The following is a 27,783-nucleotide window of genomic DNA, read 5'->3' on the forward strand; positions in this document are numbered from 1 at the left end:
TTTCATGCATGGAATTAAATTATTCATGCTATTTTGTAAACTGGCTTTTGCCACCTTTTGTCTTGGCATTTTCCTTCTTAGTACGTGGAGAGCCCCATCCTTTGTAAGAACTGCTGGGACTCCATCGCGTGGATGCCCCAGAATTTCCCCAGCGGTCCCTCTGGGTGGACACTGCAGTGACCATCCTTGTGCGCCTCTTTGCTCCTCATTCAGTTCTGAGTCTGACACTTTAAAAATATCATGTCCCATGAGGCAAGGAGACATTTCTTGCTCCCTAGTCCTCTTTTAATAATCTGAGTATATTTTATTTATTTTGTTTAGAAATGTTTCTAAATTTTTCTCTCCTGTCAGAACGCTTAGTTAGGATATCCCAGACACTGGCATTCAACTTTTTAAAAAATCTTTTTTCTATTTACAGGTCATTTAAATTAATGACCCATGTTTTCAATAGCAAACAGTCTAGTTTGACCAAGCTATAAAGGTGTACTTTTCAAAATGAAAGGTTCTTTGTGGGAGATCTTCCATTCCTGTTCTTGGGGAAGTTTGCACTGGTCCCCAGAGGGGGAAACCTCAAGGGACTCTCAGCATGAAGGGATCACAGCGCTCGGGGAGGGCCCCCAGGGCTGTTGCTGGAGGCTGCCAGGTGCCGCTGCACTTGCCCTCCCTGTAACGGACACTCATGTGTTTGCAGGAAAGGTCTGGGTCCCCAAGCAGAAGCCGATGGATCCTGTGCTGGAAAGTGTGACACTGGAGCCAGAGCTGGAGGAGGCCTTGGCGAACGCCTCCGACGCGGAGCTCTGTGACATCGCAGGTGAGAGGCGCTCCACACGCTCCCATGTCCTCCAGAAGGACTTGGCCTGCGTCTGCAGGGAGCCGTGGACGGTTTATTTCAACATTAACAGCTCCTCTCTCTCTAACAAGGACTAGAGAAGACCAAGAATATTAAAACTGAGGTCCATCATCAAAAACCAAAATGAGGAAAATAGAGAGAGAACCACCTACACTCATTACACTATGGAGCCATCTGTTGTTGCCATGGGACCCCATCCCAGAGGGATGTGGACGCATCCTGGGGGGGGCGGGGCTGGGGGCTGCATAGGCCCTGATCCCATATGCATCAAATCCTGCCCATGCCACCTGGGAAGAGAGAATGGGGAGCAGACAGAGGACTGTGGGCGTCTCAAACTTGGGCGGTTCACAAGGGCTGGAGCAAAGCCATCTGATTTTACCACTTTGCACCCTCAGAAAACCCCCATCTCGTATTTGCACAACACTCTCCCTCTTCCTGTGTATTTCCACATGATCTTCCCAAATAGCCCCTAAAACTCCAGCAGGTGGCCTGATCTTCAGAGCCCTTCCCCACCTCAGCATCTCTCCTTACTACGGTCTAGTCCAGTGATGGTGAACCTTTTGAGCTCGGCGTGTCAGCATTTTGAAAAACCCTAACTTAACTCTGGTGCCGTGTCACATATAGAAATTTTTTGATATTTGCAACCATAGTAAAACAAAGATTTATATTTTTGATATTTATTTTATATATTTAAATGCCATTTAACAAAGAAAAATCAACCAAAAAAATGAGTTCGCGTGTCAGAGGTGTCATAGGTTTGCCACCACTAGTCTAGTCTCTGCCCCGCATGCCCACCAAGAGTCAGATCTGGCCACACCAAACAGTCTGCATGCCCTCCCGCCCCCAACATCGTGCTGTGCTCCCTGGCCGGGGGATGGGTGGTCTTTTGATTCTGCAGATTTGGGGGCTATTAACCATCACCCAGATGATGACAGGAGGGTGCGTGGGGCGGGTAGGGACTCAGACAAGTGGGAAGGGAAGAGGAAAGATGGGGTTGAGTCTGCCTGGCTGAGGTTGAGGAGGAGTCAAGGAAGGTTCCAGATTGCCAGCTCCAGAGACTATGTGGCTGTTGGTGCCATTAATGAGCATAGGTATAGTAGTCTGCTTGGGCTGCCATAACAAAATGCTCCAGGCTGGGTGGCTTCAACAACAGAAATTTATTGTCTCATGGTCTGGGAGTCAGAAGCTCAAGATGGCGGCAGGTTTGATTTCTTCTGAGCCCTCTCTCATTGGCTTGTCAGTAGCCACCTCTCACTGTGTCCCTCTATGCTGTGTCCCCTGGTGTGGGGTGTCTCCTAATCTTTTCTTCTGAAGACACCAGTCGGATTAGATTAGGGCCCACTCTAAAAGCCTCGTTGTAACTTAATCACCTTCTTAAAGACCTTATCTCCAAATACAGTTATAAATTCTAAGGTCCTGGGGATCAGGACGTGAACCTTGGGGTTTTGGAGGGACACAATTCAGCCCATGCCAGTGGGAGAGGAGCAGGCTCAGGGAAATGCTGAGTTCAGTTTGAGACCTTTGGAGTTCAAAGTGCCTGAGGGCCACCCAGGCGGGAACAGTTGTCCGTGAAAGTCTTGAATTCTGCAAGGGATCCACGCTGCCACCCTTGTGGCAGCATTAGCATGGACATGTGAGCATCGTTAGCTGTCAAGCTCCAGACAGAGAGCATGACAGGAGTGGGGCCTGGGGCTCTGCAGGCAAGTGTCCTGGCTCGGGTAGAAGCCTGTGAGAGGTGAGGGCCAGTTAGCCACAAATGGGCTGGGAGCCGAAGGTCAAATCACAATGGACAGAACCTAATGCAAGAGCTAGGGAGACAGAAGGAGGGTTGGGCTGGCCTGAGACGCAGAGGTATGTGAGGCCGGAGGCCAGGTGAGGCCACCCGTGCTGGGGGACTTGGTCTTCTGCCTCATCACATCCTCTGGCTTCTCGTGGGAGCTGTGCATGGGTGCTGGTGGCATTTGTTGCAGGGGATGGGAGTGGGAAAGGGGGCAGCTGTCATCTACAGTGGAACCATGTGGGGCGGGACAGTGGGAAGACTCCAACATGAAGGAGGGGTGACCTGGGGTGCTGGTGGCCAAAGCCAGGTTGCAGGAACCAAGTGGCGAAGGCAGAAAGCCAGTGTGAGTCCAAAACACCCTTTCCTCAGGAGGCAGGGAATTTGGGAAAGACCACAGGGCAGTGGCTTGAAGGGTGTCAGGGCCGAGAGAGAGAGAGAGAGAGAGAGAGAGAGAGAGAGAGAGAGAGAGAGAGGTTTCCAGTCCACTATGAAATACAGAAGCAGTGAGCTCCCATCCGGCCCTGATGGGACGGAACACTTAACTTGGAAAACGTAACTGGTTTGCTTTGAAGTTCAGGTTTGGTTTTTGTCAAAACCACACCAGTCATATTAGATCCACATCGTGCTCACGTATTTCGACCGAACCGTTTCCCTGGTGGGGGGTCCCCTTGACTCCCGGTTCCTCTGTGCAGCAGGGAGGTGGGTGGCTGACACCTTGTGCAGCACCTCCACGCTGACTCACCCTGGAGCTGTTTTTATCCTGGTCCTTCTCCCCCGATCACCCTCCGTGACATCACCCCCCTCATTAGTCAGCTCAGAGGGATTATCAAATGACTCCACTGTCAGAACCGCCAGCTTCTGTGCCAAAATAGAACTGCAATATTGGGCTGAGTTTCTGTGTTGATTTCTTGAAACTATGTCTCTTTATTTTTGTTGGTGTGGCTCATTATTATTATCTGTTCATGATACCATACCCTTCCCATGTCCGGAAAGGAGAGGGGGAGCTGTAAGTCGACTCGGGTGCTCACTGGCTCAGTGTGGGCGCCTGTCATTGTGTATCAGCCATTTGAAGGTGACAGTGTCTCTGGGGAAGGAGGGCCTGAACATTTGCTGACCTCCAACTCCGTCCCAGGTGCGCTGGGAATTGCTTCCAATGCCTTGCTGTTTGTTTATTGATTACAACACCCCTGTGAAGTAAGACTCGTTGTCCCCATTTTACAGATGGAGAAAGTAGGCACCGTGAGGTTAAATGCCTTGCCCGTGGGCTTGGAACCCAGGCAGGTTGGTGCGATGGCCCACTCGCATCATCACCAACTGGTGCAGCCTGGATAAAGCCCTCCGGGTTGGGGGGCATGGTGGACACAGACGGTGGGGGAGAGGGGGTGCCAAGTCTCCCGGAGTGGCTGGGGGAGGATGGGGCCACAGTAGGAAAGGCTCTGTTTGTTTGTTTGTTTGTTTAATCCTCACCCAAGGATATTTTTCCATTGATTTTTAGAGAGTGGAAGAGACAGGGAAAGAAAGGGAGAAATATCAATGTGAGAGATATTGGTTGCCTCCTGCAAGAGTCCGACCAGGGCCCAGGCCGGGGAGAAGCCTGCAACCAAGGCACGTCCCCTTGACCAGAATCGAACCTGGGACCCTTTGGTCCACAGGCCGAAACTCTATCCACTGAGCCAAACTGGCCAGGGCAGGAAAGGCTCTGGATGCCACATTAGGGCGCTGACACCTGGGACTAGGGGAGTGTTAGAGAGGCGGATGAAAGCAGGGGTGTAGGCAGAGAGGCAGTGGTGTTCAGAGGATGGGGGTGGGGGTGGGGGTCATAGAAGGCAGGCCCCAGGTAAGGCCAATGGCCAGGTGGAGCCATGGGACTGCATAAGAGGTGGCTCCACCGAGAGACCAGCTATTCCTAGTGCTGGACCAGAGGCCAAAATTTCAAAAGTGCTGCAAGAGATGGAGGCAGAGCCGCCTACGCTAACACCAAGGCCAGTGGGAAATGGCAAGGGGAGTGAGTGTCGCAAAGGAAAAGGACGGTGCAGCAGCGGGGCTGGGCTGGGCTGGGGAGCTAAGGCCAGAGACAAGCTGATCCTGAGGAGGAAGGGTGGGGTGAACAGGGGAGCGGGGCGGAGGCGGCCCACTGAGCCGCTTGCTTTGCAGATGCACAGGCACAGGCTTGGTACTTGGTGATGAGAGGAACAGGCGGGACCCCCAGCAGGCGGCACATTGACTCAGCTGTGACACAGGTCAGGCAGGGCCTGTGAACTCTCATGTATTCACTTGTTTTATGTTTGTGCGTCATTCATTCACTCATGGAGTCACGTGCATTATTGAGCTCCTACCGTATGAATGAATCAGATCCAGTCCCAGCCCTTGGCGGGCCCAGGATGTGATGAGGACAGAGCAGAAGCATGTCAATTTCAACATGAAAAGCGTCGCCACAGGGTGGGGAACAGATGCCTCTGACAGGACTGAATTCTTGGCGTGTGGCCTTGGGCTGTGGCTTGGGGGCCACTGGGAGTCACCTGCAAGCACTTGGCATTATCAGTGCCTCCCCTCCTCAGTTAGGGATGCGATCCTGGCTTGCCTTTGGGGACCCTTCAGATGGGACGGACCCAGAAGGAATTGTGGGTAGGGAGACTTGCCCTTCACAAGGGCCAGCCCCAGGTCACCCCAAGGGCAGTTGGCACCCCCTGGCTCTTGTGACTCTCAGAGGCAGTCTCGGGCAGAGCCCCTGCCCCAGCTTCTGGTGCTCTTTCATGCCCGTAGGCTCCTGCTCTAGGAGAGGCAGGGTGCGGGCATTCAGCTGTGCCCGGTCCTGGGCCGGAGCCAGCTTCTCCCACCTGTTCCTAGGATGCCTGCGTCTGCCCTGCACCAGCCTGAGCCGTGGGCCGCTGGAGAGGCCGGGGATGTGTGCCGCTATCTCTCTGCACCCTTAGTGGAATGACGATTATGAACTGAGTGAACCCTGCCAAGGCAGAGAGAGGAAGGAGAACTTGATGTTCTTTTTCAGAGTTCAAAAATAGTCCTTTTTGAGTTTTGAGGAAGATTTGACTTATTTTAAAAAAATCACATTCCCCAGTGCTAAATCCAGCCTTGCCAATATCTACCAGGAACGAAGCAGCAGGCAATGTTGATGTGCTGTTTTCCTTCATCACTCACACCTCCCTCCCTCCCTCCCTCCCACCGTCCTTCTTCCCTCTCCCCTCCCTCCCTCCTTCCTCCCTCCTTTTTTCTCTCCCTCCTCCCCTCCCTCTCTCCTCCCCTCCCTGCCTTTTTCCTTCCTTTCTTCTTTCTTTCCTTCCTTCCTTTGTTTTTTTTCTCTCTTGGATCCCTACTTTCCTCAGAGCTGCAGAATGGTTTTATTTCTTCTTGGGCCTGCTATTGACATTTATCACTTCCTAGAATGCATGTTATCTGTTTTTAGAATTTTGAAGTAGAGGGGAAGTTTAGGACTTTAGAGGTGCTGGTGACCTGGTGCATGGAGGCGTGTGTGGGACTGAATACTGACTTAGAAGCCGAGAGTCCTCGCTAAATGGTCTTTGACAAACCACTTCCTCTCGAGCCTGCTGGAAAGTGGAGGGTCCACAGCACCTGCCCTGGAGGCTTGTGAAAAATCAAGCAGGATAAAATGATGAGATGAGATGTGGCTGTGAAGTCCTATGTGAGGGTAAGAGACCAGCTTTCAGACACACCCCATTTTACAGGAGAGAAAACTGAGGCCCAAAAAGCAGAAGTGACAGGGTCACCCAGCAAATTAGTACCAAGGCCAGACTGGAGCGCAGGTCTCCTTCCTCGGGTCCCTGGCACTTTCTGTAACCTCTGCCCGCCTTTCTGGACTGTTACAGGAAGCTATCCTCCGAGCACAAAATGCATTTTACACTTTCCATCTCTCTATGCACTCTAAGCAAGACCACTCAGCTACATGCGGCCATGTCTGTCCTGGGACTCCCAGGAACCTTTCCAAGCTGTTTTCCCAAACCTGCAGTCGCAGCAGCAGCCCAGAGGCACCCCGAGCCGCTCCCTGTGTGGGAGCTGGAGGGGCGGCTCCAGAAGGCGATGCACCCTGCTCCGATCCACCTGCCGCTGACTCAGCTCCCACTACCCACGTAGCCACGGCCTGAACAAAAGCCCAGAGGGCCCGTGAAATGCAGATGCCTCTCTCCCTACCAGTCTCCTTAGTGATGAGCAGGCAGGTCTATTTTAGCAGAGAAAACTCTTAGAATGTGAGAAACAGAAGGGACTTTGAGATCAGCTCATCTTGTGGTTCTCAGCTCCCACTGCACATCAAAACCATCCAGGGAGATTAAAAAATATACCTCCAGAGACTGGGATTAGTTGGTCCAGGGTGGAGCAGGGATATTGTCTCAAAGTTCCCAGGTGAATTGTATGTCCAGCCACGATCGTGTCTCACCCCTTCATTGGACAGAGAAGGCTGAAGGGAGGGGACTTGCCCAAGGTCACACAGCATTGGGGGCATAATCAGGACCAGTCCTGGCTCTTCCCTAAGGGCTCTGGTATTTTTTTCTCTAGCTAGAAACCACGTCTAATGAAATGGCTGGGGGAATTTTAAAAAAGCATCAGCAAATATTTACCAAATGCTTACTGTATTCTGGAAGAGATAGAAGAAAGATTATATTCTTTCCTGGCCTCTAGAAGTCTATAGTCCAGTAGGGGAAGGACACAGGTACTGAGATATCTCTGACTCCTGGTATACTATGTGCTGGGATAAGGACACCAGGTGCTGTGGGAGAACTAGCAGGGAAGAGGGAAGAATCCAGGAGGACTTCCTGAGGGAGGAAGTGTTATCCTAAGTCTTGAGGGATGGAGAGGTAGAGTTGGTAGGTCGAATGCAGGATGCTCAGTTAAATTTGAAATTCAGAAAAACAACAGGTAAGTTTTTAATATAAGTAGCCCAAAGATGAAATGAGACCTAGTTATACTAAAACATTTTTCATCTTTTATCTGAAATTCCAACTTAACTGGGTGTCTTTAATTTTATGTGCTACATCTAGCAACACGACTAGGGGCATTTCAGCAGTGGGTGCTGCAAATGAGAGAATTGCCAGCAAGGGGGGGAGGGGGGAGGGGTGGCATTGACAGAAGCAGGAGAAACTACTGAGCAGTGACTGTCCCTGGGGCAGAAAGGGTGTGCGGGAGGGACAGGCTGTGAAAGCAGGGCCAGCCCAGGGAGGGCTGGTGAAGCCAGGTCTGGGGGTCACAAGCCACCATCCACCCACCCCGATGACTGCAACAGCCTCATGGTCCCCCCTGTCCTTCCCTCCTGCTGTAGTTAGTTTCCAGGCGGCCAGAGCAACACACTGAACTCGAGTCAGTCCAGCTCACGCCCTGCTCAGGCCTCCAGTGGCTTCCCAGGCTGTACCTAGAAAAAGACACCCAAACGCCTTTCCCAGACCTGGAAGACCCTGCAGGATCCTGCCTGGCTATTGGAATACAGTCTGCCCCCAAGCGTTGTTGGGAGGATTCGGGGGACGGTGTCAGGCGGTGTCCCCCACTTTGACTGCCGCCTGAAACCACCTGGGAAGCTTCAGCCCCAGAGGTTGTGGTTTAATTGGTCGGGGGAAGGCCTGAGTGTCAGGAATTTCTAAAGATTCCCCAGTGATTCCAATACACAAGCCAACGAGAATCACTGACGTGCAGCGTGTTCTCCGGCCCAGAGCGAGTGGCTTGGTGAGGGGGCGCTAGGCCGTCCCCCACGTGTCCAACTTCATCTCAGCCCCGCCTGGCCCTGCGCCTCGGGCTTTCCCACCCGCCGTTCCCTCTGCCCAGAATGTTCTGCCTCCCTTCCCTTCACTGGCCAACAGGCACTCATCACTCCCGACCCATTCCCCCAGAACACACTGAGCTCCTCCTTTACCTCACCTGCCTTACACTGTGTCTGTTTTTAATGGTGTGGGTCCCTGCTTAGCAGCCCTGTCCCCAGCAGACAGTAAGCTACAACGGGTGGGGATCCTGTCTTTCCCGTTCCCCGCTGCCCCCCTCGCCTCTGGAGCTGGACACATGAGGTCGGCACTCAGTAAATGTTAGTAAGTGAATGGATGAAAGAATGGCTTGAACACAGGTGTGATGTGGTCAGATCTGCATTTCCAGAAAAATGTTGCTGGCTGCTCTGTGCTGAAGCTGGTGCGGGGTGGTGGGGCGCGGAGGGGTGGGCAGGACACCAGCGCCTACACAGCTGTGACAGCACAGCCAAGAAATGGGAGAACCTCAACCAAGACAAAGGTGATGGGGCAGGAGGAGGGACCGATGAGAGACACTGGTTAGAAGGATGGGGACTGGGTGAAGGTGCCATGGACTGAGGTTCTACCCGGAGGGACAGGCAGGGTGACCAGATGGAAGGTGATCCCAAGGAAGAGGCTGTTGCTGGGGAAGTTGAGTTCTGTGTTGGCCAGGTTGGGTTGGATGTGTCAGTGGGACATCAGGGGACATCTAGGAATCTGAGGCCGGGGACTAGAGAAGTCTAGGCTGGTGATAGAGATTTGACATTCATGTAAATAGAGGCAAATGACATTTAAAAGTTTTCATGCAAGAGTTTCTTGCCATTTCTGGGAGCAAGAATTTCGAGGGTGTGGAGTGTCCGTGCCCGGGAGGCCCTTCTGTCTGAGAGGGGCGCGTCATGGGCCCTTCTGTGTCCCCGCAGCTATCCTGGGCATGCACACCCTCATGAGCAACCAGCAGTACTACCAGGCCCTGGGCAGCAGCTCCATCGTGAACAAGGAGGGACTCAACAGTGAGTATGCAGCCCCCCCCCCAGCGAGGCCACCTTGGAAGTGAAGTGGTCCTCATACTGTTTGCTTTCTCCCACTCCTGCTCTTTGGCTCCTGGCAGAACTTTTACATTTTTATGTCGCCAAATCTATCCACCTTTTCCTTTTACTCCTCCGGGGTTTATGTTTTGTTTACAAAGGCCTTCTCCATCCCAGTGTTATTAAAATATCCTCCTATGTTTTCTCCTAAAAGTTGTAGAGGTTCACTTCTTATATGCAACTTCTTAGTCCACCTGGAGTTCACGTTTGTGTGTGGTGTGAGGTGAGACCAGATTTTCATTTTTTAATGGATTTCTCATTGTCCGAGCACCGTAATTTGCACAGCGTCTTCCCACCGCTGGTGTGGGACTCCACCTTGATCCTACACTTCCGTGCATCCGCGTGCGTCTGTCTCGGGCGCCTCTCCTGTTCCATGAGTCCGCTTGTCTCTTCCTGTGCCAATATTGCATTGTCTTCACTGCCCAGGCACCTTCCAAGCTGGCGTTTGGACCCAGAGAGAAATGGGGGTGCCCAAAGAATCACAAACACACCCCCCGTAAGGCTTATATATTCCTTTCCCACCCAGGCTTCCTTTCATCCCCACAACAGCCCCTGTTGACAGGCTACAAGGTGAGGACCCCAGGGTGCAGAGAGTTCAAGGAAGCACCCAGTTCTTGCAGGACATTAAAGACAATCCAAGCAGGCTCCCCCTCCCCCCATATCCCTGAACTCTGCTTCCTCCTGAGTGCGCTTGTGTTGAGGGCAAGTGATCCTGGTCTCTGTGAGACACCCCCTTTCATGGGTCACTCTAGGTGTGATTAAACCGACACAATACAAGCCTGTGCCCGACGAAGAACCAAACTCAACAGACGTGGAGGAAACGCTGGAGCGGATAAAGAGCAATGACCCGAAGCTCGAAGAGGTTAACCTCAACAACATCAGGGTAAGTCCCGGTCTTCCCACTGCACCTGAGGGGGAGCTATTGCATGGTGTCGCTGTAATGCCCACAGTCCGCTTAGCAGTGCAGAGAGGACGGGCCTGTGTGGCTCTGGGCCCCTCTGGGTCAGGAATAGGGGCAAAACCTTCCAGGGGGGTGGACAGTGCAAATGAGCACGTCCGTGGCCCCAGTTTGTTTCCGAGAACTGACATCAGGCCCAGATAGATGTTCATCCGGGACCAACCCAGCTGCAACTTGGGAAACCCACCCTGTTACTCAAAACAGAGCTTCTCTGAGATAAAATCGTGAGTCACACACACTTGGCTGCGCAGGATCTACGGCTGGAAAAGCCTGGTGCCCACCAGGCTCTCGGGGTCCCCCAGCCTGGGAGGCGCCGCCCGGAGCCACTGCTGCGCTGTATCATGCACGCGTTCAGCCTCATTCTGCAGCGGAGAGGGAGCTGTGGGCCCTGATGTCTGAAGCCGTATTCAAGCTGTCAGCCATATCTCTCCGGACATTTCCTGTGTGACCACCACGGGCACAGGAGGGACAGATGGACAGGCAGTCCTGTGCTGGACAGGCTGCAGGAGAAAGTCAGGAGCAGCCCAGCTGCCTGCCCACCTGCTCAGCCCGGCGGCCAGGGGGATTGGTTCCGGGAGGGGGTGGCAGCAAGACAAGAAGCAGGCCCCTCACTCCAGGCTCCTCTTTCCTTTCTTCTCCACTTTCTTTTAAGTGACTGCCAGCCCCACGGCACGATCAGATTGGAAACCCGCGTCCGGAGTGTTCTCCCCACCCACCTCCCAGGCTCTGTTCCCATGGGGAGCTAAAGTGACGCTCTGAAATGAGAGAGCCATTAAGACACAGCCAGGGCCTCCATTCCTGCCATGTGCCTAGAGGGAGACACTGGCCCGGTTCAGATCTGTGCGTCCTGGAGCAGATGGCGGCTCGGAGGGCATGGGTGGGACCCCACTCTGTTCATTGCGGGGCCTCAGCAAAGGCTCGGCCGCCCCAGGCCTCATTCTCCCCTCTGCACATCAGGCAGCTGGACTAGATCAGTGTATTCACCTGCGGAAAGTAAAAGATATATGCCAGACCCACCCCGCTCCCCAGTTTCTAATTGTATTGGTCTGGAGCAGCCCGAGCTTCAGCATTTTGTAAAAGTTCCCAGGAACCTCTGGTGTGCGGCAGGGCTGAGACCTCTGGGACAGGTGTCTCTTAAAGATTATCTAGGGCACCCCCCACCCTCCACACACACACACACACTCACCTCTGTTTTCCAGAATCAGGCCCAGAGAAGGGAAGAGACCCTCCCACAGTCACCGAGCAAACCAGAAACATTGCCACTTGCTGGCAGGGGCTTGGCCTCTGCCCACCCCCGCAGCCCAGGCCCGAGTTCTTGGCACAACACTCCTCCGCACCCACTGCCTTGCTTTTCCCTTCCCCTCTGGTCTCTGTGCTCACAGAGGAAGCAGTGGGTCCTGTCTGAACTTCCAGGAAGGGTTTCTGTCAATCTGTTTGCCAGAAGGTTCTCCCCAAATCCCAGCTACGTGGAGCAAAGCCGGAATCCTTTGCCCATTTAGCTTTTTGGTCAGATTTGCTATAAATCAGGCTGCGCGTAGTTACACCCCTCTGACCAGCCTGCCGCTGGCAGGGGCCGCTGCTCACCGCCTGCCTTTCTCTCTGCAGAACATCCCCATACCCACCCTCAAGGCATACGCAGAAGCCCTGAAAGGCAACTCGTATGTGAAGAAGTTCAGCATCGTGGGGACGCGGAGCAATGACCCCGTGGCCTATGTATGTACCTTCCTCTTCCCCTGCCTTGAGGGTGGGCGGCACATAAACAGACGGGCTGATGCTTGTGGCCTCGGGACTGGCCATATCCCACTGAGGAAGAACCTCGCCTGGTGTGGTGAGGGGCATTGGGCGAGAGGCAGGAGAGGACGTGGACGGAATGGTGGGTACCCGGGCACCACCTGTACATCATCCTAATTCCGTGGTCAGCAAACCGCGGCTCTCGAGCCACATGCGGCTCTTTGGCCCCTTGAGTGTGGCTCTTCCACAAAATACCACGTGCGGGCGCGCACGTACAGTGCGATTGAAACTTCGTGGCCCATGCGCAGAAGTCGGTTCTCGGCCTGGGCGAGTCTATTTTGAACACACTCAAGGGGACAAAGAGCCGCATGTGGCTCGCGAGCCGAGGTTTGCCGAGCCGCAGTTTGCCGACCACTGTCCTAGTTCATCTCCACCAGCACCCCTGGCCCCGGAAGTGCAGGTCTCCCCACTTTGCAGATGAAGAACCTGAGGTGCAGGGAGCTCAGGAAACTTGCTTTGTCCAAAGTTGCAGAGCAAGTGGAAGGGGGAGCTGAGATTTAAATGCAGCTCACGTGGACCCTACAGCTGGCTCTCTGCATTCAGCATGGTTTGGACAAGGGCCTGCCCCACACTGCGCCTCCGTTTCTCCATCTTTAAAATCATCGTCTTCCTCAGTGGGTCCTGATGACCAATTTTATTCATTATTTTTTATTTCTATCTTAAAAATACTGTTGTTCAAATGAAATTGTATTTATTATAAAGTAGCCTTCGGTTCGTTTTTCTTTTTACACATTCAACACAAAGGCGGATGTCAGTCAGCCCGTCCGCACCAGTATACCCACTCTGGATACTGGGATGCTCTGGGCCGGCTGGTAAATCAGGCTGCTCTGTATGTCCTCCCACTGCCTGCCCCAGCTCTTCTCCCACCCACCCCTGACCCCCAATTCCTTCACTCCAGTCCAGCAAACAGCTGACACCTGGCATGGCAGTGCCTCTAGCACCTGCTCAGCCACCAGCGTGTCCCCTTGGATCAGCCTGTGGACTTGCCTATGGTTATTAAATATTTTGATTGGCAGGCCCAGGCAAGGGGGATGCTGGGAGAGAACCCAGACTGGGTCCCTCCCCTCAGGAGGGTCACAGAGAAAGCGGACATGCACCCTGGGGGTACAGCGCAGGGCGAGCTGAGCGGGGAGTGATGGCTTCAATAAGGAAGGCTTCCTGGGAGTGAGCCTTGGGTACGGTCTCAGCAAGCAGGGGCGGTGGGAAGGGCACTCCTGGCTCAGCTCACCATCGCAGACAGCCAGGCCCACAGGTTGTATATCCTGGCCTATCAGCTGCTGCTTGGTGTCTCCTTTCCTCCACCACACACACTGTTTCCACCAACGCTAATGACTTCATTTCCTTCAGAGGCTCTGATTGTCATCTACGCCCCTGGCCAAATTCCTCCCACACGTGCTGGGGCTACCTGAGCCCCGTGGGTGGTTTCCCAGGCTACCCTCTCTGCTCTCTGCTACTCAGACCCAGAGAAAGCGACTCCATGGGATGCCAACAGGGAAATAGAAGAGACAGTGAGAGTATTTGGGGAGGTTGGGACTCCACCAGTCACTCAGTGGATGGTGATGAGCACTGTGGGATGGATACAGTGATTTTCAGCCCACAGAGGGTGGAAAGTCTAACGGCAGAGACAACATCAATATAGAAACAACCTAAACCAGGGAGTACAAGTTCCATGAAGGTGGTGTGGATAAATTCTATGCGGTTCAATAAGACAGGCCACAGCGAGCTGGCGGTGTCAGCAATGCCGCTCTCAGAGAAAGGGGCATTGAAAACGGCCTTGAAGGGCGGGCAGGGTTTGGATGAGTGAAGCAGAAGGGAAAGGGCATTCCAGTCGGCAATGACCGGAGAAGCAAAGGCTAAACAGTGGGAGAGCGCTGGGCGTGCACGGGGACCTGGGAGTAGCCCTGCCGTAAGGGAGCAGCGAGAGTTGAGGCTGAAGAGGAGAGGAGAACCTGCATCCAGCAGAGGCTCCGGGAGGGGTTTGGGAGCCGTGGCAGGTGGAGGGGAGGAGAGACGCCGAGCTGTGCTTGGTGAAGGGAGTGTGGCGAGCCTGGTCCCGAGCTTGAACAGCAGAGGTGTACGGGGGACTCTGGCTCCCGGCAAGTTTCCCTCAGTATTTTAGGTTTTACCCAAGAGGGGCCCCAGCCTTGCTCCAGGTGACTCACAGGTACCCTGGCTTTTCTCCTGTGGCTCAAGGCCCTTGCTGAGATGCTCAAGGAGAACAAGGTGTTGAAGACACTGAATGTGGAATCCAACTTCATTTCCGGAGCGGGGATCCTGCGCCTGGTGGAAGCTCTTCCACACAACACTTCTCTGGTGGAACTGAAAATCGATAACCAGGTGAGCTGAGCCAGGGTCCCCTCGAGTCCTTCGCTACAGGAGCTCGCCGTCCTGCGCTTTCCTGCGTGCTGCTGGAGGGAGTAGATGCTGCTGATTATAAAAGCTACGGAGCCCAGCTTCAGGGGACCTCCACCACGCTCACCTTCCTTCTTCATTCCCGCCAAGGGCTCTGGCAGCTTTCGCATGTGTCCCCCTAGTGATGGGGAGCTCACTCCTCACCCGTCTACCCTTTCTGATCTCCTGTAGAGATTAGCTCCCTTTAAGTCCTGTTTGTTGGGCTTAATCTTATAACCATTGGAATCTTCCTCTCCAGGCTCAATAGCCCATTTCCTTCAGTCCCCCCCGCCCCCCACTCAATGGGTTTTTGAGTCTCCTTACCCATCGAAGTTATTCTTTTTTTTTTTTTAATATATTTTATTGATTTTTTACAGAGAGGAAGGGAGAGACATAGAGAGCTAGAAACATGGATAAGAGAGAAACATCATCCAGCTGCCTCCCGCACACCTCCCACTGGGGATGTGCCCGCAACCCAGGTACATGCCCTTGACCGGAGGAATCGAACGGACCTTTCAGTCCGCAGGCCGACGCTCTATCCACTGAGCCAAACCGGTTTCGGCTCGAAGTTATTCTTTGGGTAAATTCTGGTTTGTTTTTATCCTTATGGGGTTATCGTTTCTCTATAACTTCTGTGATTCAATCATTTATTTTCAGGGCAACTCTTTCAGTCCTGACTTTTAAAACAGAGCTGATAACAGTATCTTACATGTTAGATATCTTATATGCTACATGTGTTGAGGGTCCATGTGGGCTAGGCTCCGTGCCAGGCACCTGACACACACCATCTCTGGTTTTCCCATACTCCCTGCAGGAGGTGGGTATTCCCCCTCCCACTTTGCAGAAGAGAAAACATTTCAGAGAGGCTCAGACAAGCAACATTCTCAGGGCCACCACGTTCGTGTTTTAGGAGCCAGGATTTGAATCCAGGACTCGGTGACTCCGAAACCCACACTCCACCCATCACGTGTTAAAACACTTTCACACTGTCTTCTTTATGGTGTGTGGATAGGGAGCTTTTGTTTTCTACACGACAGTGTTTGCTTTCTGGTCATATAAATGTGTGCATAGGATAAAAGATGGGAAGGAAATACAACAATTATAAGTAGTGGTTATCCCTGAATGAGATATTTATCTCTATTGTAAACTATTCCAAACAAACAGAAAAGTGCATGAAACGTAAATGCACAGTTGAACGAATCACACCACGCTTGTGACCCCTGTCCAGGCCCAGAGCTGAAATATCACCAGGTTCCAGAAGACATCTGTGGTCCCTTGTCCATCGGAACCCGGCAAAGCTCTTCACATGTGCTCCCTGCTTACTTTCCAACCTCCACGTCTTCGCTCTTGCTTTTCTCCCCGCTGGAGTGTCCTCCCTGCCCCTACCACCTCTCTGCCTGGAGAGCTCCTCTTCCTCTGGGTTCGGCTGCAGCCCCTTCCTCTCCCACTGGGGTCTGGAGGCAGCTGGAACCAGCGTGCCAGAGCCGACTCACATCTCTTCCCAACTCCCCTGCAGTGGTAGCACCTCGGAACCTTGAAACCGCCCCTGGTGGGAATATTTACACTGTGGAAATTGGCCCCTCAGAGCGAGGTGGGTACTCCCCCCCCCCATATTCTCCTGGGACCTTGGCTTCCCTGTGAGATTCTCAGAAGCTGGTGCTGTGTCATCTCCATCTCAGGCCGAGCTCAGCACTTGGCCCACAGTGGTGCTTGGTAAGCAGGGCCGCCCTGGATGGCGGTGCGTGTTCACCGCACAAGGAGCAGGCAGCGGTCGGAGTCTAACCCGCATTCCTCTCTCCAGGACTTGGTGTGGGGCTTTGTCCCCAGTGAGGGTCCTTTTTTCTCACTCATATAAAAAGGCCGCGTGAGCCTGCTGCAGCCCGGTCACGTGAATCTGCTGCTTTGGACTCCTTGCATCTCTCACACGCCGTGGCCTTGCTGCTGCATCGCCCATTCCCAGCCCCTACCCACCCCACCTCTTATGTCCCTCCTTTGGCCATTGCTGACCCTGCTTTATTGGAGGCAGGAGGGGCACAGCAGATGGAACAGAGGCATGCAGCCGGCTTGGCAGCAGCTCTGGGCCAGGCCCGGGATCAGCTGGTCATGTGACTTCGAGCCTAGCTGTGCAGGGAGTCAGGGTCTACCCAGCGTCAGCTAAAAACTGACACCTGGGGCAGAATGCCGGCCACAGAGGGCCCCGACCACTGGCCTCAGGTCACTGTGATGGCAGCTGCCAGGGGACTACTGTTCCCCCTGAGCCCAGAGATGGAGCCATCACCCTCACCTGGTACACTTCCCTGAGCCTCGCTACCTCCCTTGTAAATGGGGTCATAAAATCTCCACTTCTGAGGAGATGACAGATTAAACTAGGTGGCCGATAACTTCTGTAATTACTCCAGAGGCGATCTAGGGACTTCACACATTATTCAGAGTTAATTTCCTGAGTAGGTACCACGAATCCATTATGTCATTTAACGCTCACACAGACTGTGTGGGTATTACAACCCATCGTGGTATTGTTGACGAGGAAACTGAGGCCCATGCAGGCTATGTGACCTACCCAGGGTCACACAGTAAGTAAGTGGCAGAAGCAAGATTAGAACCCAGGTCTAGGCGACTCCAAAGTGTATGAGCTGAGCCTGTCTGGGCTCTTGAACCCTCCTGTAGTTTCACATGGCCCTCGCTTGGCGTGAGGCCAGAGCATTCTCACACCTACCCCCAGCCTGGGAGCCTCATTTTTGGTTTCTATCAGCATTTGGTGAGTGCTGGCTGCACCCCAGAGCAGTGCTGGGCACTGTGTGAATGAGGATCTCGTGCTGCCCTCCAGGGATTCCACGCTGCATAGGAAGCATAGAGCAGAAATGACCATTAGGTGAGGTACTCCAGCAGGCCACAGACAGAGGGCGCTGCGGTCCACCGGGGTGGGCCGTGTCAGCCAGGAGCAGGCATCAGGGAGGGCTTCTTGGAGGAGGTGAAGTTTGAGATAAACCTTAGGGTGGACAGTATCTCAGAATGGGAAGTAGAGGCCATGGCATCTCAGGTGCAGGAATCACATGAACAAAGAGAAGGAGAAGGGAAAGTGAAGGAGCCCATCCAAGCATAATGAATGGTACCCCAGGAGGAAGGGCAGAAAGGGAGTTGGGAGTCCAAGGGGCTCTGAATGGATGCTGAGGGAAGGTGGGTTGTAGACTGCCCTGTGCACCAAAGTTGTGCTCGGGGAACATGGTTCCCTGCTGGATGGGAGCGGGAAGAGGGCAACAGGGCCTGGGAGACCAGAGAGGTGGGATGACCTCCTGGATGAGGGGACCTGGGGGAAGTGCTCCCATATGCTGGAGTCTGGAGACTGAGTGGGGTCTGGCAGGGGAGGAGGAGGACTGGGAGGAGGCCTGTCTTGAGGAGGGGGCTCAGCCACCCAGGCTCTAGGGAGGCCACCCATGCCTCTCCCAGTGCGTTAGGAGGTCTGGGCATGGGGACTGCCTCTCATCAGGTGCCCCAGCCCCTAGGCTTCTAGGGAGTGTGGCCAAAAGGAGGTGATGAGTGGCATGTGATTTATTCCTCATTCTTGGTTAGTCCCCGAGGCCTTCAGAGGCGGCAGCCTTCTCCTCAGCCCTTGTGCCTGTCACCTGTGTCAGTGAGTCGCTGCTCTCCTTTCTCCTTATATGGCCAAGGAAAGGGACTTGGGGCCTTCTACCCGGTGACAGGAGCCTCCCAGGCTGGCTCGGGACACACATTCTGGAACCAGGACTCTGAGGCTCTTTGTTTACTCGGCCAGTCTTTCTTTATCTCCAGACTCTGCTCTGCTGCTGCCTGAAGTTGCCCAGAGCCAGCAGTGAGGGCTGGAGGGGCAGGGAAGGCAGTGAGGGTGGGAGAGTGCAGAGGGGCTCAGACCTGGAGCTGAGGACACTGAGAAAATGGCAGTCCTGCCCTCCTTTTACAGGTGGGGAAACTGAGGATCAGAGAAGGGATGAGACTTGCCCGAAGTCATAGATCAAGGAAGAGTCAGAGCTGGGTTGGAGCTGAGAGGTCCCGCCTGTCAGACAGGCTAGGCTGCCTGTCTGGATGGACAGGGTCGACCCTACAGATGGGGTGTCTGCAGGCCCCGTCCACTCCCAGCAGGTCATACCCAAATGGGGGTTCTCTGGGCCCCTCAATTCACCCTCCTCACTCCTGACTGAGCTCCCTCCAGCAGGTCCTTCCCAGGACCCTGAGGGCTCAGGGTGCTCTCCCTGCCCCTCTGAGCAGACAACACCTGAAACACGACCCCCTCCCCAAATGAAGATATGTGCAAGGTCGGGGGTATTGGCTGGATTGATCACGTTTCATTCCAATGTTTGACAGTGAGGATGTGCTTAATATTTTGAAGAAAAAAAAAAAGCTAAAGAAAGTGGATTGTGTTTTCTTGTTTTCCCAGATTGGATTATTTTCCTAATGAAAATCAGTTTAGAAAGAAAATAAAAGATACACTGGAATAGAATCCTGAAGGGTTTCACACTTGGCGACACCCCTCACTGTTAGATTACACACTTATGTCAGCTGGCTAATTATGTTAAGTGAGACTGAATATACTTTTGGATTTGCAAGGCATAAGAAAAACACTTGAAAAACAAAAGAGCAAGACTATTCGACTAATTGTGTTCTCTGTGTTGCTGTGTTGTTCCTTCTACATTTACCTCCGAAGCAGCAGCTCTGGGTCTGTGCATCCTTTTCACATCTGTATTTTCACTGCGATTTGAAGTAATTCAGCCTGGAATTAACTAAGTAGTTCAACCTCAGTGAGAGGACAGGCCCAAGTCACTGTTCCTTCACCCACATGCCAATTGTGTTCCTTTACTGACCTCACTTCTCAGGGAAAAATGAGATGAAATTAGTGGAAGTGAGAGACAAAATGTATGGTGAAGAGAACACCCGTCTCCTACACAGATCAGAGTGAATTAGACTAAAGATTTGTGACAACAACCGTCTCGCTCCGTGTCAGGTTGCCACGGCAGTCTGTCCTGAAAAACCAGGAGCTTCCCAGACAAGAGACAGACTGACCCAAGCATGACCTGTCTTCAGATCCCTGACACTTAAAGTCAAACAAAGGATCAAGCCCCCGTTCTGCTCTTGCTGTGTAACTCAGGAACGTCACTTAATGTATCCATGCCTCAGTTTCCTCATCTATAAAATGGGAATAATACTGATACTCAACCTACTAGCGTAGTGAGAGGATTTAATGTGTTGATCCTTGAACCGTGTAGTATTCTCTCAATCAGAGGGAGGTGATATTTCTGTTGTTTGTTAGACTTAGTTGGTGGTGGACAGATGGGGTGGGGAGAACTGACTTCTGGGAGAGATTCTAGCTCGTGCAAGGAACAACTTTTTACCTCCTTTCTTTCTTTCCTTATTCCCTCTCTTTCTTACTTAAATTTACTTTTTTAGTGAAGTGTAGCATATATGGTAAAGCAGATATGTCTTAAAAGGACAGCTCAGTGGATTTATACATGTATACACCTGTGTAATCCCCACCAAGATCAAGACAGAATGCATCCAGCAGCCCAGCAGGCTTCCTCATGCCCCTTCCCAATCGATACCCTCCTAATGCAGTCACATCCTGCTTTCTGTCACCATAGATGAGTTTTGCCTGTTCTTAAGCTTCAGATCAATGGAATCACATGCATGTGCTCTTTTATGTCTGGCTTTTTTTGCTCAACATTACGTGTGTGCACCAATTATTTATAGCTGTGTAACAAATTACCCCCCAAAATTTAGCAGCTGAAAACGATCAACACGGAGCAGACTGCCCATATTCAAATCCTGGTCTGCACCTGCCTAGCTCTGTGATTCAGTGGGAATTTCTTAATACCTCTGTTCTTCATGTCTGTAAGATGAAAGGTACAACAATAGTACATATTCCATAGGTTCCTAGTTAGCATATGTAAGGTGCTTATGACATACAACTAGAGGCCCAGTGCATGAAATTCGTGCACGGGAGGTGGGGGGGGGGGGGGTCTCCTCAGCCCGGCCTGCAATGACGCAAGCATTCATGGGGGGGGGGAGGTCTCCTCAGCCCGGCCTGCAATGACGCAAGCATTCCGCACCAGGCCTGGCCAGAGGCCCTCTGCGGCTGGGTGCGAAACGGTTGTCTCATTGCCACGGCAACGAAGCAAGCATTCCGTCAGGCTGCTCACTCTGTCCGCTCTCAGGGGCCACCACCACCCCCCCCCCAGGACTGGGGGACTCTGGCGGGGCTGAGAGGACTGGGTGCTGCATCTTTGTGACAGAGTGATGGTTAATTGGCATATTACCCTTTAGATAGGATAATTACTAACTAACAAGTATTTGAAAAATAAGTAAAAACCAGAGTTTTAGTCCTAACCTCATCCCCAATGGCCTCTTCTCTCAAATATGAGATGATCGAGGCCTTCTGGTCTCAGAGTCCCTGGAGAAAAGGGGACAGCCTGAGAATGAAGCAAGTACAAAGCTTGTTAAGATGCATACATGTTTTCTATTTTACTCCGTAATGTAAAAATAGTGGTTTTGGTCCAAGATTAACATGCCAGGAAGATTGGCCACAATTATCTAAAAGAATCCTGTATCTTCACACACACACACACACACACACACACACACACACACATCTGCGTGTGTCTCAGGGACAGCGGATGCTAGTTTGAGAATGTGGGCCTACAGGGTCCTCTGAAGTCCTTCCAGCCCCGGGTTAAGGCCAAGCCTTGGCTCCGTCATTAAGCAGAGGGAGCACAGTCCAGCTCCCATCTATACGTGGGCTCTGTTCACTCATCTCTAAGACGGGGTGCTAGTTCCTGCCTGCCCGGCCCTCCTCCCCAGGATGTAGGGAGGTTGGATGGGGGCAGTCTGCATTGGGGTGCTCTGTACTCTGAACTGAGTGACCTGAAGTGCCAGCTTTATAGAAGCAGCCCTGGCAGCCCCTCCAGTCAGGGAGGACCTGTGCTTCTGTGCTTTCTCAGACTAGCCCACCGAGAGTTTGTGAGTTTGAGAGTTTGCGCAGTGCTCTCCCAGCAAGTGCCCTCAAGGGGAGGCCAGGCTTCCAGCTCAAAAAGGGGCGGCGGGGAGCGGTGTGGGGTGAGATGGGCTGCCAGGCCAAGCCAGCCAGAGCACAGGGCTGGTCTGAGTTCTCTGAGGACAGGCCAGAGCTCTTCCCAGCCCTTTCAGGAGCCTTGCCAGACAGTCTGGTGGAATTTCACCAATGGCCCTCTGCTTGCCCTAATCAGCGTCTCAGCCCCATCTGAACCCAGACAAGCTCTGGTGAACTCAGAATAACCTGGGAGGAGTTCTCCGTCAAGATTTCAACCACGGTTCCATGCTTGTCTCTTTGGATGCTGGGCTGATGTATCTTCTCAACCCTCCTATGCATCGAGCCTATTCCTGTTTTCTCCATTCAATTCAATCCTGTGACCTTGACCTTGACCTAGAGATCCTGGGTCCTGTGTGCTATCCCAGGGCTCACAGTCTAGGACAGCACCTCCACAAGAACTTTCTGTGATGATGGAAATGCTCCATATCTGCAGGACCAACATGGTAGCCAGGGGCTATTGCACACTTGACATGTGGCTAGTGCAACTGAGGAACTGAATTTTAAATTTTATTTAATTTTAATTATTTAAATTTGTAGTTTAATAAACAGTCCAATTTTAAAATGGGCAGAATATCTGAATAGACTTTTTTCCAAAGAAGACATACAGATGGCTAATGGGTACATGAAAAGATGCTCAAAATCACTAATCATCAGGGAAATACATATCAAAACCATAATGAGATATTGCCGCACACCTAGTAGAATGGCTATCATCAAAATGACAAGAAATGCCATGGGTTGGCAAGGATGTGGAGAAAAAGGAACCCTTGTGTACTGTTGGTAGGAATGTAAATTGATGCAGCCACTATGGAAAACAGCATGGAGATTCCTGAAAAAAAATATAAAACTACCATATGATCCAGCAATCCCACTTCTGAGAAAACAAACACTAATTTGAAAAGACATAGTGTGTACCCTCGTGTTCACTGCAATTGACAATACCAACACATGGAAGCAACCTAAGTACCCACCAATGGATGAGTGGATAAAAAAGATGTGTGTGTGTGTGTGTGTGTGTGTGTGTACACAATGAATATTATTCAATCATAAAAAAGAATGAAATCTTGCCATTTGCAACAACATAGATGGACCTTGAGAGCCTTATGTTAAGTGAAATAAGTCAGACAAAGACAAATACCATATGAGCTCACCTATATGTGAAATCTAAAAACAAAACAAAACACAACCAAGCTCATAGATACAGAGAAAAGATTGGTAGTTGCCAGGGATGGGGGTCGAGTGGGTGAAATGGGCGAAGGGGATCAAAAAGTGAAAACTTCACCTGCCAGAATGGCTCAGTGGTTGAGCATCAACGAATGAACCAGGAAGTCATGGTTCGATTCCTGGTCAGGGCACGTGCTCAGGTTTCAGGCTCTATTCCCAGTAGGGAGAAGCAGCCAATGAAGGATTTGCTCTCTTCATTGATGTTTTTCTCTCTCCCTTCCTCTCTGAAATCAATAAAAAAGTATTTTTTAAAAAGTGAAAACTTCTTGCTATAAAATAAATAAGTCATAGAGGTGTAATGGACAGCAGGGCTTATATTATTAGAGTTAATAATACTACATTGCATATTCGAAAGTTTCTAAGAGTAAATCTTAAAGGGTTTTCCCTTTCTTTCATCTTTGTCAGATGACCACTATAGCTTTGGGGGTAAGGGACATAACAGGCTGTAGGAAGCTGACTCTGGCATTCCCAACCCCCTGTGTGACTTTGGGCAAATCCTTTTCCCTCTCTCAGCCTCAGTTTCTTCCTTTGTAAATTGCAGATGAGTCTAAATGACTGATTATCAAACCTGGCTGTACATTGGAATCACCTGAGGAGTGTGAAAAGCCACATACATCTGAGCCTCACTCCCAGTGATCCTGGATTAATTAGTATGGGGAACAGCCCCGGCAGCAGGATTTTAAAATTTCCTTGGGACTAGATGATTTGAAGGTCCTTCTGCTCAGTCCTTCTAGGATGCTGCTGTGGGCCAGTGGAAAGATCTATCGTAGGTGTCCAGTGGCCTGGGTTCGAATCCCAGCTCATTTCCTCCTGGCTGTGACCTTTCACCTGCTCCAGACTTCCATTTCCTGCTCTGGGAGGTGGGGATAAAATCCCCCGCCCACCACTCAGGGTTTCTGGTGGGTAGAGAAGGGATAGGTGCCTTGCAAATGGAATGGTGACTATTGTTCTTTCTTAACCAAAGAGCCAGCCCCTGGGCAACAAAGTGGAAATGGAGATCGTGAGCATGTTGGAAAAAAACACAACACTTCTGAAATTCGGCTACCACTTTACCCAGCAGGGGCCCCGGCTGCGGGCCTCCAACGCCATGATGAGCAACAACGACCTTGGTGAGTAAAATTGTGCTCCCTCCCCACCTGTCCTGGGGGGAATTTTCATGGATAACTTTCCCAGGGGGTCCTCTTGGTGAGCCTGACTCCGACTTTCACATTGGTTTCATTCGTTTTGTGTGTTTGTGCCTTGTCTCCTCACTGGGCTGTGAGCAACCTGTGTCAGGGAGCCGAGGCTGGGCCCTCTCCTCCCCGCAGCAAAGCTCAGCTCAGCTCAGCCCAGGGCAGGCCTAGAGGCACCCTCAGTGCATTAGCTCCTGAAATGAAACGAGGAAGAACACAGGCTCACCGTGAGTCTCCTCCTCCGAACACCCTTCTCCGAACTCAAGAATTCTGTCCAGGTCACGGTCTGGCTCCAGCCCCAGGTCCCACAGCCCCCAACCAGCACTATTACCAAAGCCCCAAGCCTAGGAGACTTCTCTTTGTTTTTAAGATAAGAGTTGAAAATGTTGACTTCATAGTAAACAGGTTACAGTAATTGAATCTCAGTTAAAGGTATAGTTTGTCTGTTCTTAAAAGAAAATGTCACAGTCTTTCTTGTGAGCAAACACCCAATAAGTCAGTTGAATGAAAAGTGACATCCATCACTGACTTTTCCAGATGCCAGTTGTTCCCAAGCTCTGTGTGTAGTTACTTATGTGTGTTCCTGCTGGCTGTTAAAAGAACTTGATATAGTGTCCCAAAAAGAGTGGGTCTGATAAGGCTATAGGAAAAGTGGAGGAAAAAACAACCAAGAAAAGGAGTAGGCCTAATACGTTAATATATTTGATTATTATATTTAGCCATGAGTTTGCTAGAGACAAGGCAGGAAGAAGAAAATCCAAATTATGTTATTCTTATTACAGACGAGACGGAAGCATGATGAGTTTAAAAAAAAAGAAAAGAAAGTTGCTTTCTGAGATTGAATTATGAAATATGTTTTCTAAAGGGCAATGTATTCAGTGAGTTTTTTCATCAAATTCAAACCTGCTTTACATGTGGCTTTTGTTGCTTGTTTTGTTTTTAACACTCAGTGAAATACAAAGAGCCTAATTCTAAAGCACATGGCAATGAACCTGAGGCGAGGTTAGTGGCTGGAGAGGAGTGTGTAGGTGAGTGTGCACAAGGCAGGCACTCACAGAACCTCTGCCTAGATAACCTCAGAGCCACACACACTGCAGATTGAGTGAGTCAATTCAACAAACACCGGTCAAAGCCCTATCGGCCCCTGGGTGTTGAAGATGCAGGTTCTTGCTCTTAAAGATATCACAGCCCAGAGGCTACTTGCCACTTTTTTCTAGAGCTGCAGGTCCAGGAAAGTCCACAGAGCAAACAAAAACAATGCAGCCAGTGTCCCAGTTTATCTGAAGTGCCCTGCTTGGAAATAAAATAAGAACTAACACTCGTAACTAAGAATTGCGATTATGATGGTGCCACAGAGTTGACAGCTACCCTGAACTGTTGAGGGAGGCCATCCACCTAAACTCTGTTGGCCCAGCGGTGAGCTGGCTTCAGAAGGAGCACTGCAAGCCTTCCGCTCTGTTGTGCTATGCAATATTCTCCCGTTTCCCCTCCCAGCCTAGGCTGAGCTTCCTGTGTGCCCCTCGGTGCCTCTCTCAGGGCTAATCCAGCTCGGGCCTTCCAGTAGCAAGATGGTCTGGAGGTCTTTTTTTTTTTTTTTCTGGGGAAGGAAGGTTCCAGATGCCGCTCTGTTGTGCTATGCAGTATTCTCCCGTTTCTCCTCCCAGCCTAGGCTGAGCTTCCTGTGTGCCCCGCGGTGCCTCTCTCAGGGCTAATCCAGCTCGGGTCTTCCAGGAGCAAGATGGTCTGGAGGTCTTTTTTTTTTTCTGGGGAAGGAAGGTTCCAGATGACTAGAGATCAGGGTTGCTGCAGGGAAGGTGGGGTAGGGGCTGGGGGTAGGGTGAGACACCAAAATCAGCTGGAGGTTTAATGAAATGCTCTGGAGGACACTCCCAGTCCTGAGAGTCTGTGATTCCAAAATCCAGGCCCAACTCTTAGCATCAGGGATCTCTTGAGGTTGTGGCAGGACCCAAGAGTGCCTGAGCTGGAAGGACTTCAGGCCCATCCCTCCATTTCCCTGCGGAGAAAGTGAAGCCTGGGTCAGGCTGCCCTTCTAGGCCCATGGTCACACCCGTGGTTAGTGAGCGTGTGCTCGGTGACGTAAGGGGCAACAGAAACACTAGTTCCCTGACTCAGGAACCTTTATACCTTTTAGGGGAGAAAAGACTCAAAGATGTGCCTAAAAATTCAAGCATGCCTGCATACTGTATCCAAGTAAAATGAGGACATGATTTGTGAGGACAAAGGCCAGTTAAACAAAGCATCCTGGTTGGGGTGGGCCTTCAGCCAGCCTGGAAAGGAAGAGAGAGGTTGTGGGGGAGGTCAGGAGGCGTTCCTGATGGGGTGCTAGCCCAGGCAAAGGCAAGGTGGTAGGGCCCAGTGTGCAGAACAGGAGAGACGAAAAACCTAAGAGGACTGAGGAACTAGTATGGGGAGTTAGACCTAGAACTGAAAATAGGATGCCCTAACTGGTTTGGCTCAGTGGATAGAGCATCGGCCTGCGGACTCAAGGGTCCCAGGTTCGATTCCGGTCAAGGGCATGTACCTTGGTTGTAGGCACATACCCAGTAGCGAGTGTGCAGGAGGCAGCTGATCGATGTTTCTCTCTCATTGATGTTTCTAACTCCCTATCTCTCTCCCTTCCTCTCTGTAAAAAATCAATAAAATATATTTTTAAAAAAGAAAATAGGAACTCACAGAGAAGGGAGGAAGGGCGTTCCAAGCAGAGGGAACGACATGGGCAAAGGCAGGATGATCGGCAGGTATGCGAGGTGTTCACAAGGAATGGGACTCAGTACATGTGGGGAGGCTGTGAGCCAAAGGCCTTTAATGCCAACCTGAGGAGTTTGGTGATGAAAGCAGGTGGGAAGCGGGACTGTGGCAGTTTCCTGGGCAGGAGTGACAGGTGATAAACGTGGGCCTCTGGGTTACCCCGGAGACTGTGCAGCTTTCCCCTCGGGGTCTCCACAGGAGGAACCAGAGCAGCATCGGTTCGGCGATTACACACAGCAGGCAGAGCGCTAGTTGGTGATGTAGGATTTCTAGCTTTAAAAGCAAATTTGCGGCCATCTGCTAATTTTGGTAAAAGAAATGCTTCTGATTCTGACAGTGCATCAGAAAACGGGAAGTCGTTCTTTAAAAAGGATTCTGTGAAAGGGAAATCCTTGCTTTCCAGCACAGTCCCTCATCTCGCCTGTGATGCTCCGATGAAGCAGACAGGCTTCTGTGTTTTCCAGCTGAATATTTTTATCATAAAATATTCCTGTGGGCCCCACCCAGCCGCTGTGGTTGTGAGCAGTGTCTGAGCCTCTCCGGTCTCCTCTCGCTGTGACCTGCTCTGTGCCGGCTCCCGGCTCCCGGCCTATGGCTTGGGCAGGTGGGCTCCTCCGGGGGGGATATCAGTCCCCAAGGCCATGGGTCAGCCAGAGCCCCTGCAGACAGGCAGCCTGCTTGGGACCCTTCCCACCCTGTGTTCTGTGGGAGAGAGCAGGGACCTGGGCATGGCGGCATCTGGGAGGAGCCGTGGATCCCCCGCTACGTTTTCCCATGGAGATCTCAGATGAGTCCTATCTCCACGCTGTTTATAGCTCAGACCTAGGCTAAGCCTGGCTGTCAGGTCCTGTAAATCTGCTGTTGAAGTTCTCTCTACTTAATTAAATCTGAATTGCAGCCTCCAAGTTAAGACAGTTGTGTGTGTGGTGGGGGGG

The 27,783-nt window shown here is 51.7% G+C and overlaps 1 protein-coding gene across 11 annotated transcripts in view; it reads left to right on the plus strand.

Moving 5' to 3' along the window:
- TMOD1 (tropomodulin 1) overlaps positions 1-27,783 on the plus strand; it is an 83,774-nt gene that overhangs the window by 34,053 nt on the left and 21,938 nt on the right. For 10 of the 11 annotated variants that reach the window (XR_001362944.1, XM_014543204.1, XM_005870628.2 and 7 more), the window contains 6 exons: positions 692-811; positions 9,286-9,375; positions 10,203-10,333; positions 12,014-12,121; positions 14,393-14,536; positions 23,872-24,016. Coding sequence is in view for 10 of the 11 variants with exons in the window: in XM_014543204.1 (XP_014398690.1) it covers positions 692-811; positions 9,286-9,375; positions 10,203-10,333; positions 12,014-12,121; positions 14,393-14,536; positions 23,872-24,016 (738 nt within the window). In the remaining variant the exon portion in view is untranslated. The remainder of the gene's footprint in view (positions 1-691; positions 812-9,285; positions 9,376-10,202; positions 10,334-12,013; positions 12,122-14,392; positions 14,537-23,871; positions 24,017-27,783) is intronic. The other variant, XM_014543205.1, reaches the window with a different exon arrangement.

This window comes from Myotis brandtii, unplaced genomic scaffold (assembly GCF_000412655.1).
Source record: "Myotis brandtii unplaced genomic scaffold, ASM41265v1 scaffold320, whole genome shotgun sequence".
Classification (NCBI taxonomy): domain Eukaryota; kingdom Metazoa; phylum Chordata; class Mammalia; order Chiroptera; family Vespertilionidae; genus Myotis; species Myotis brandtii.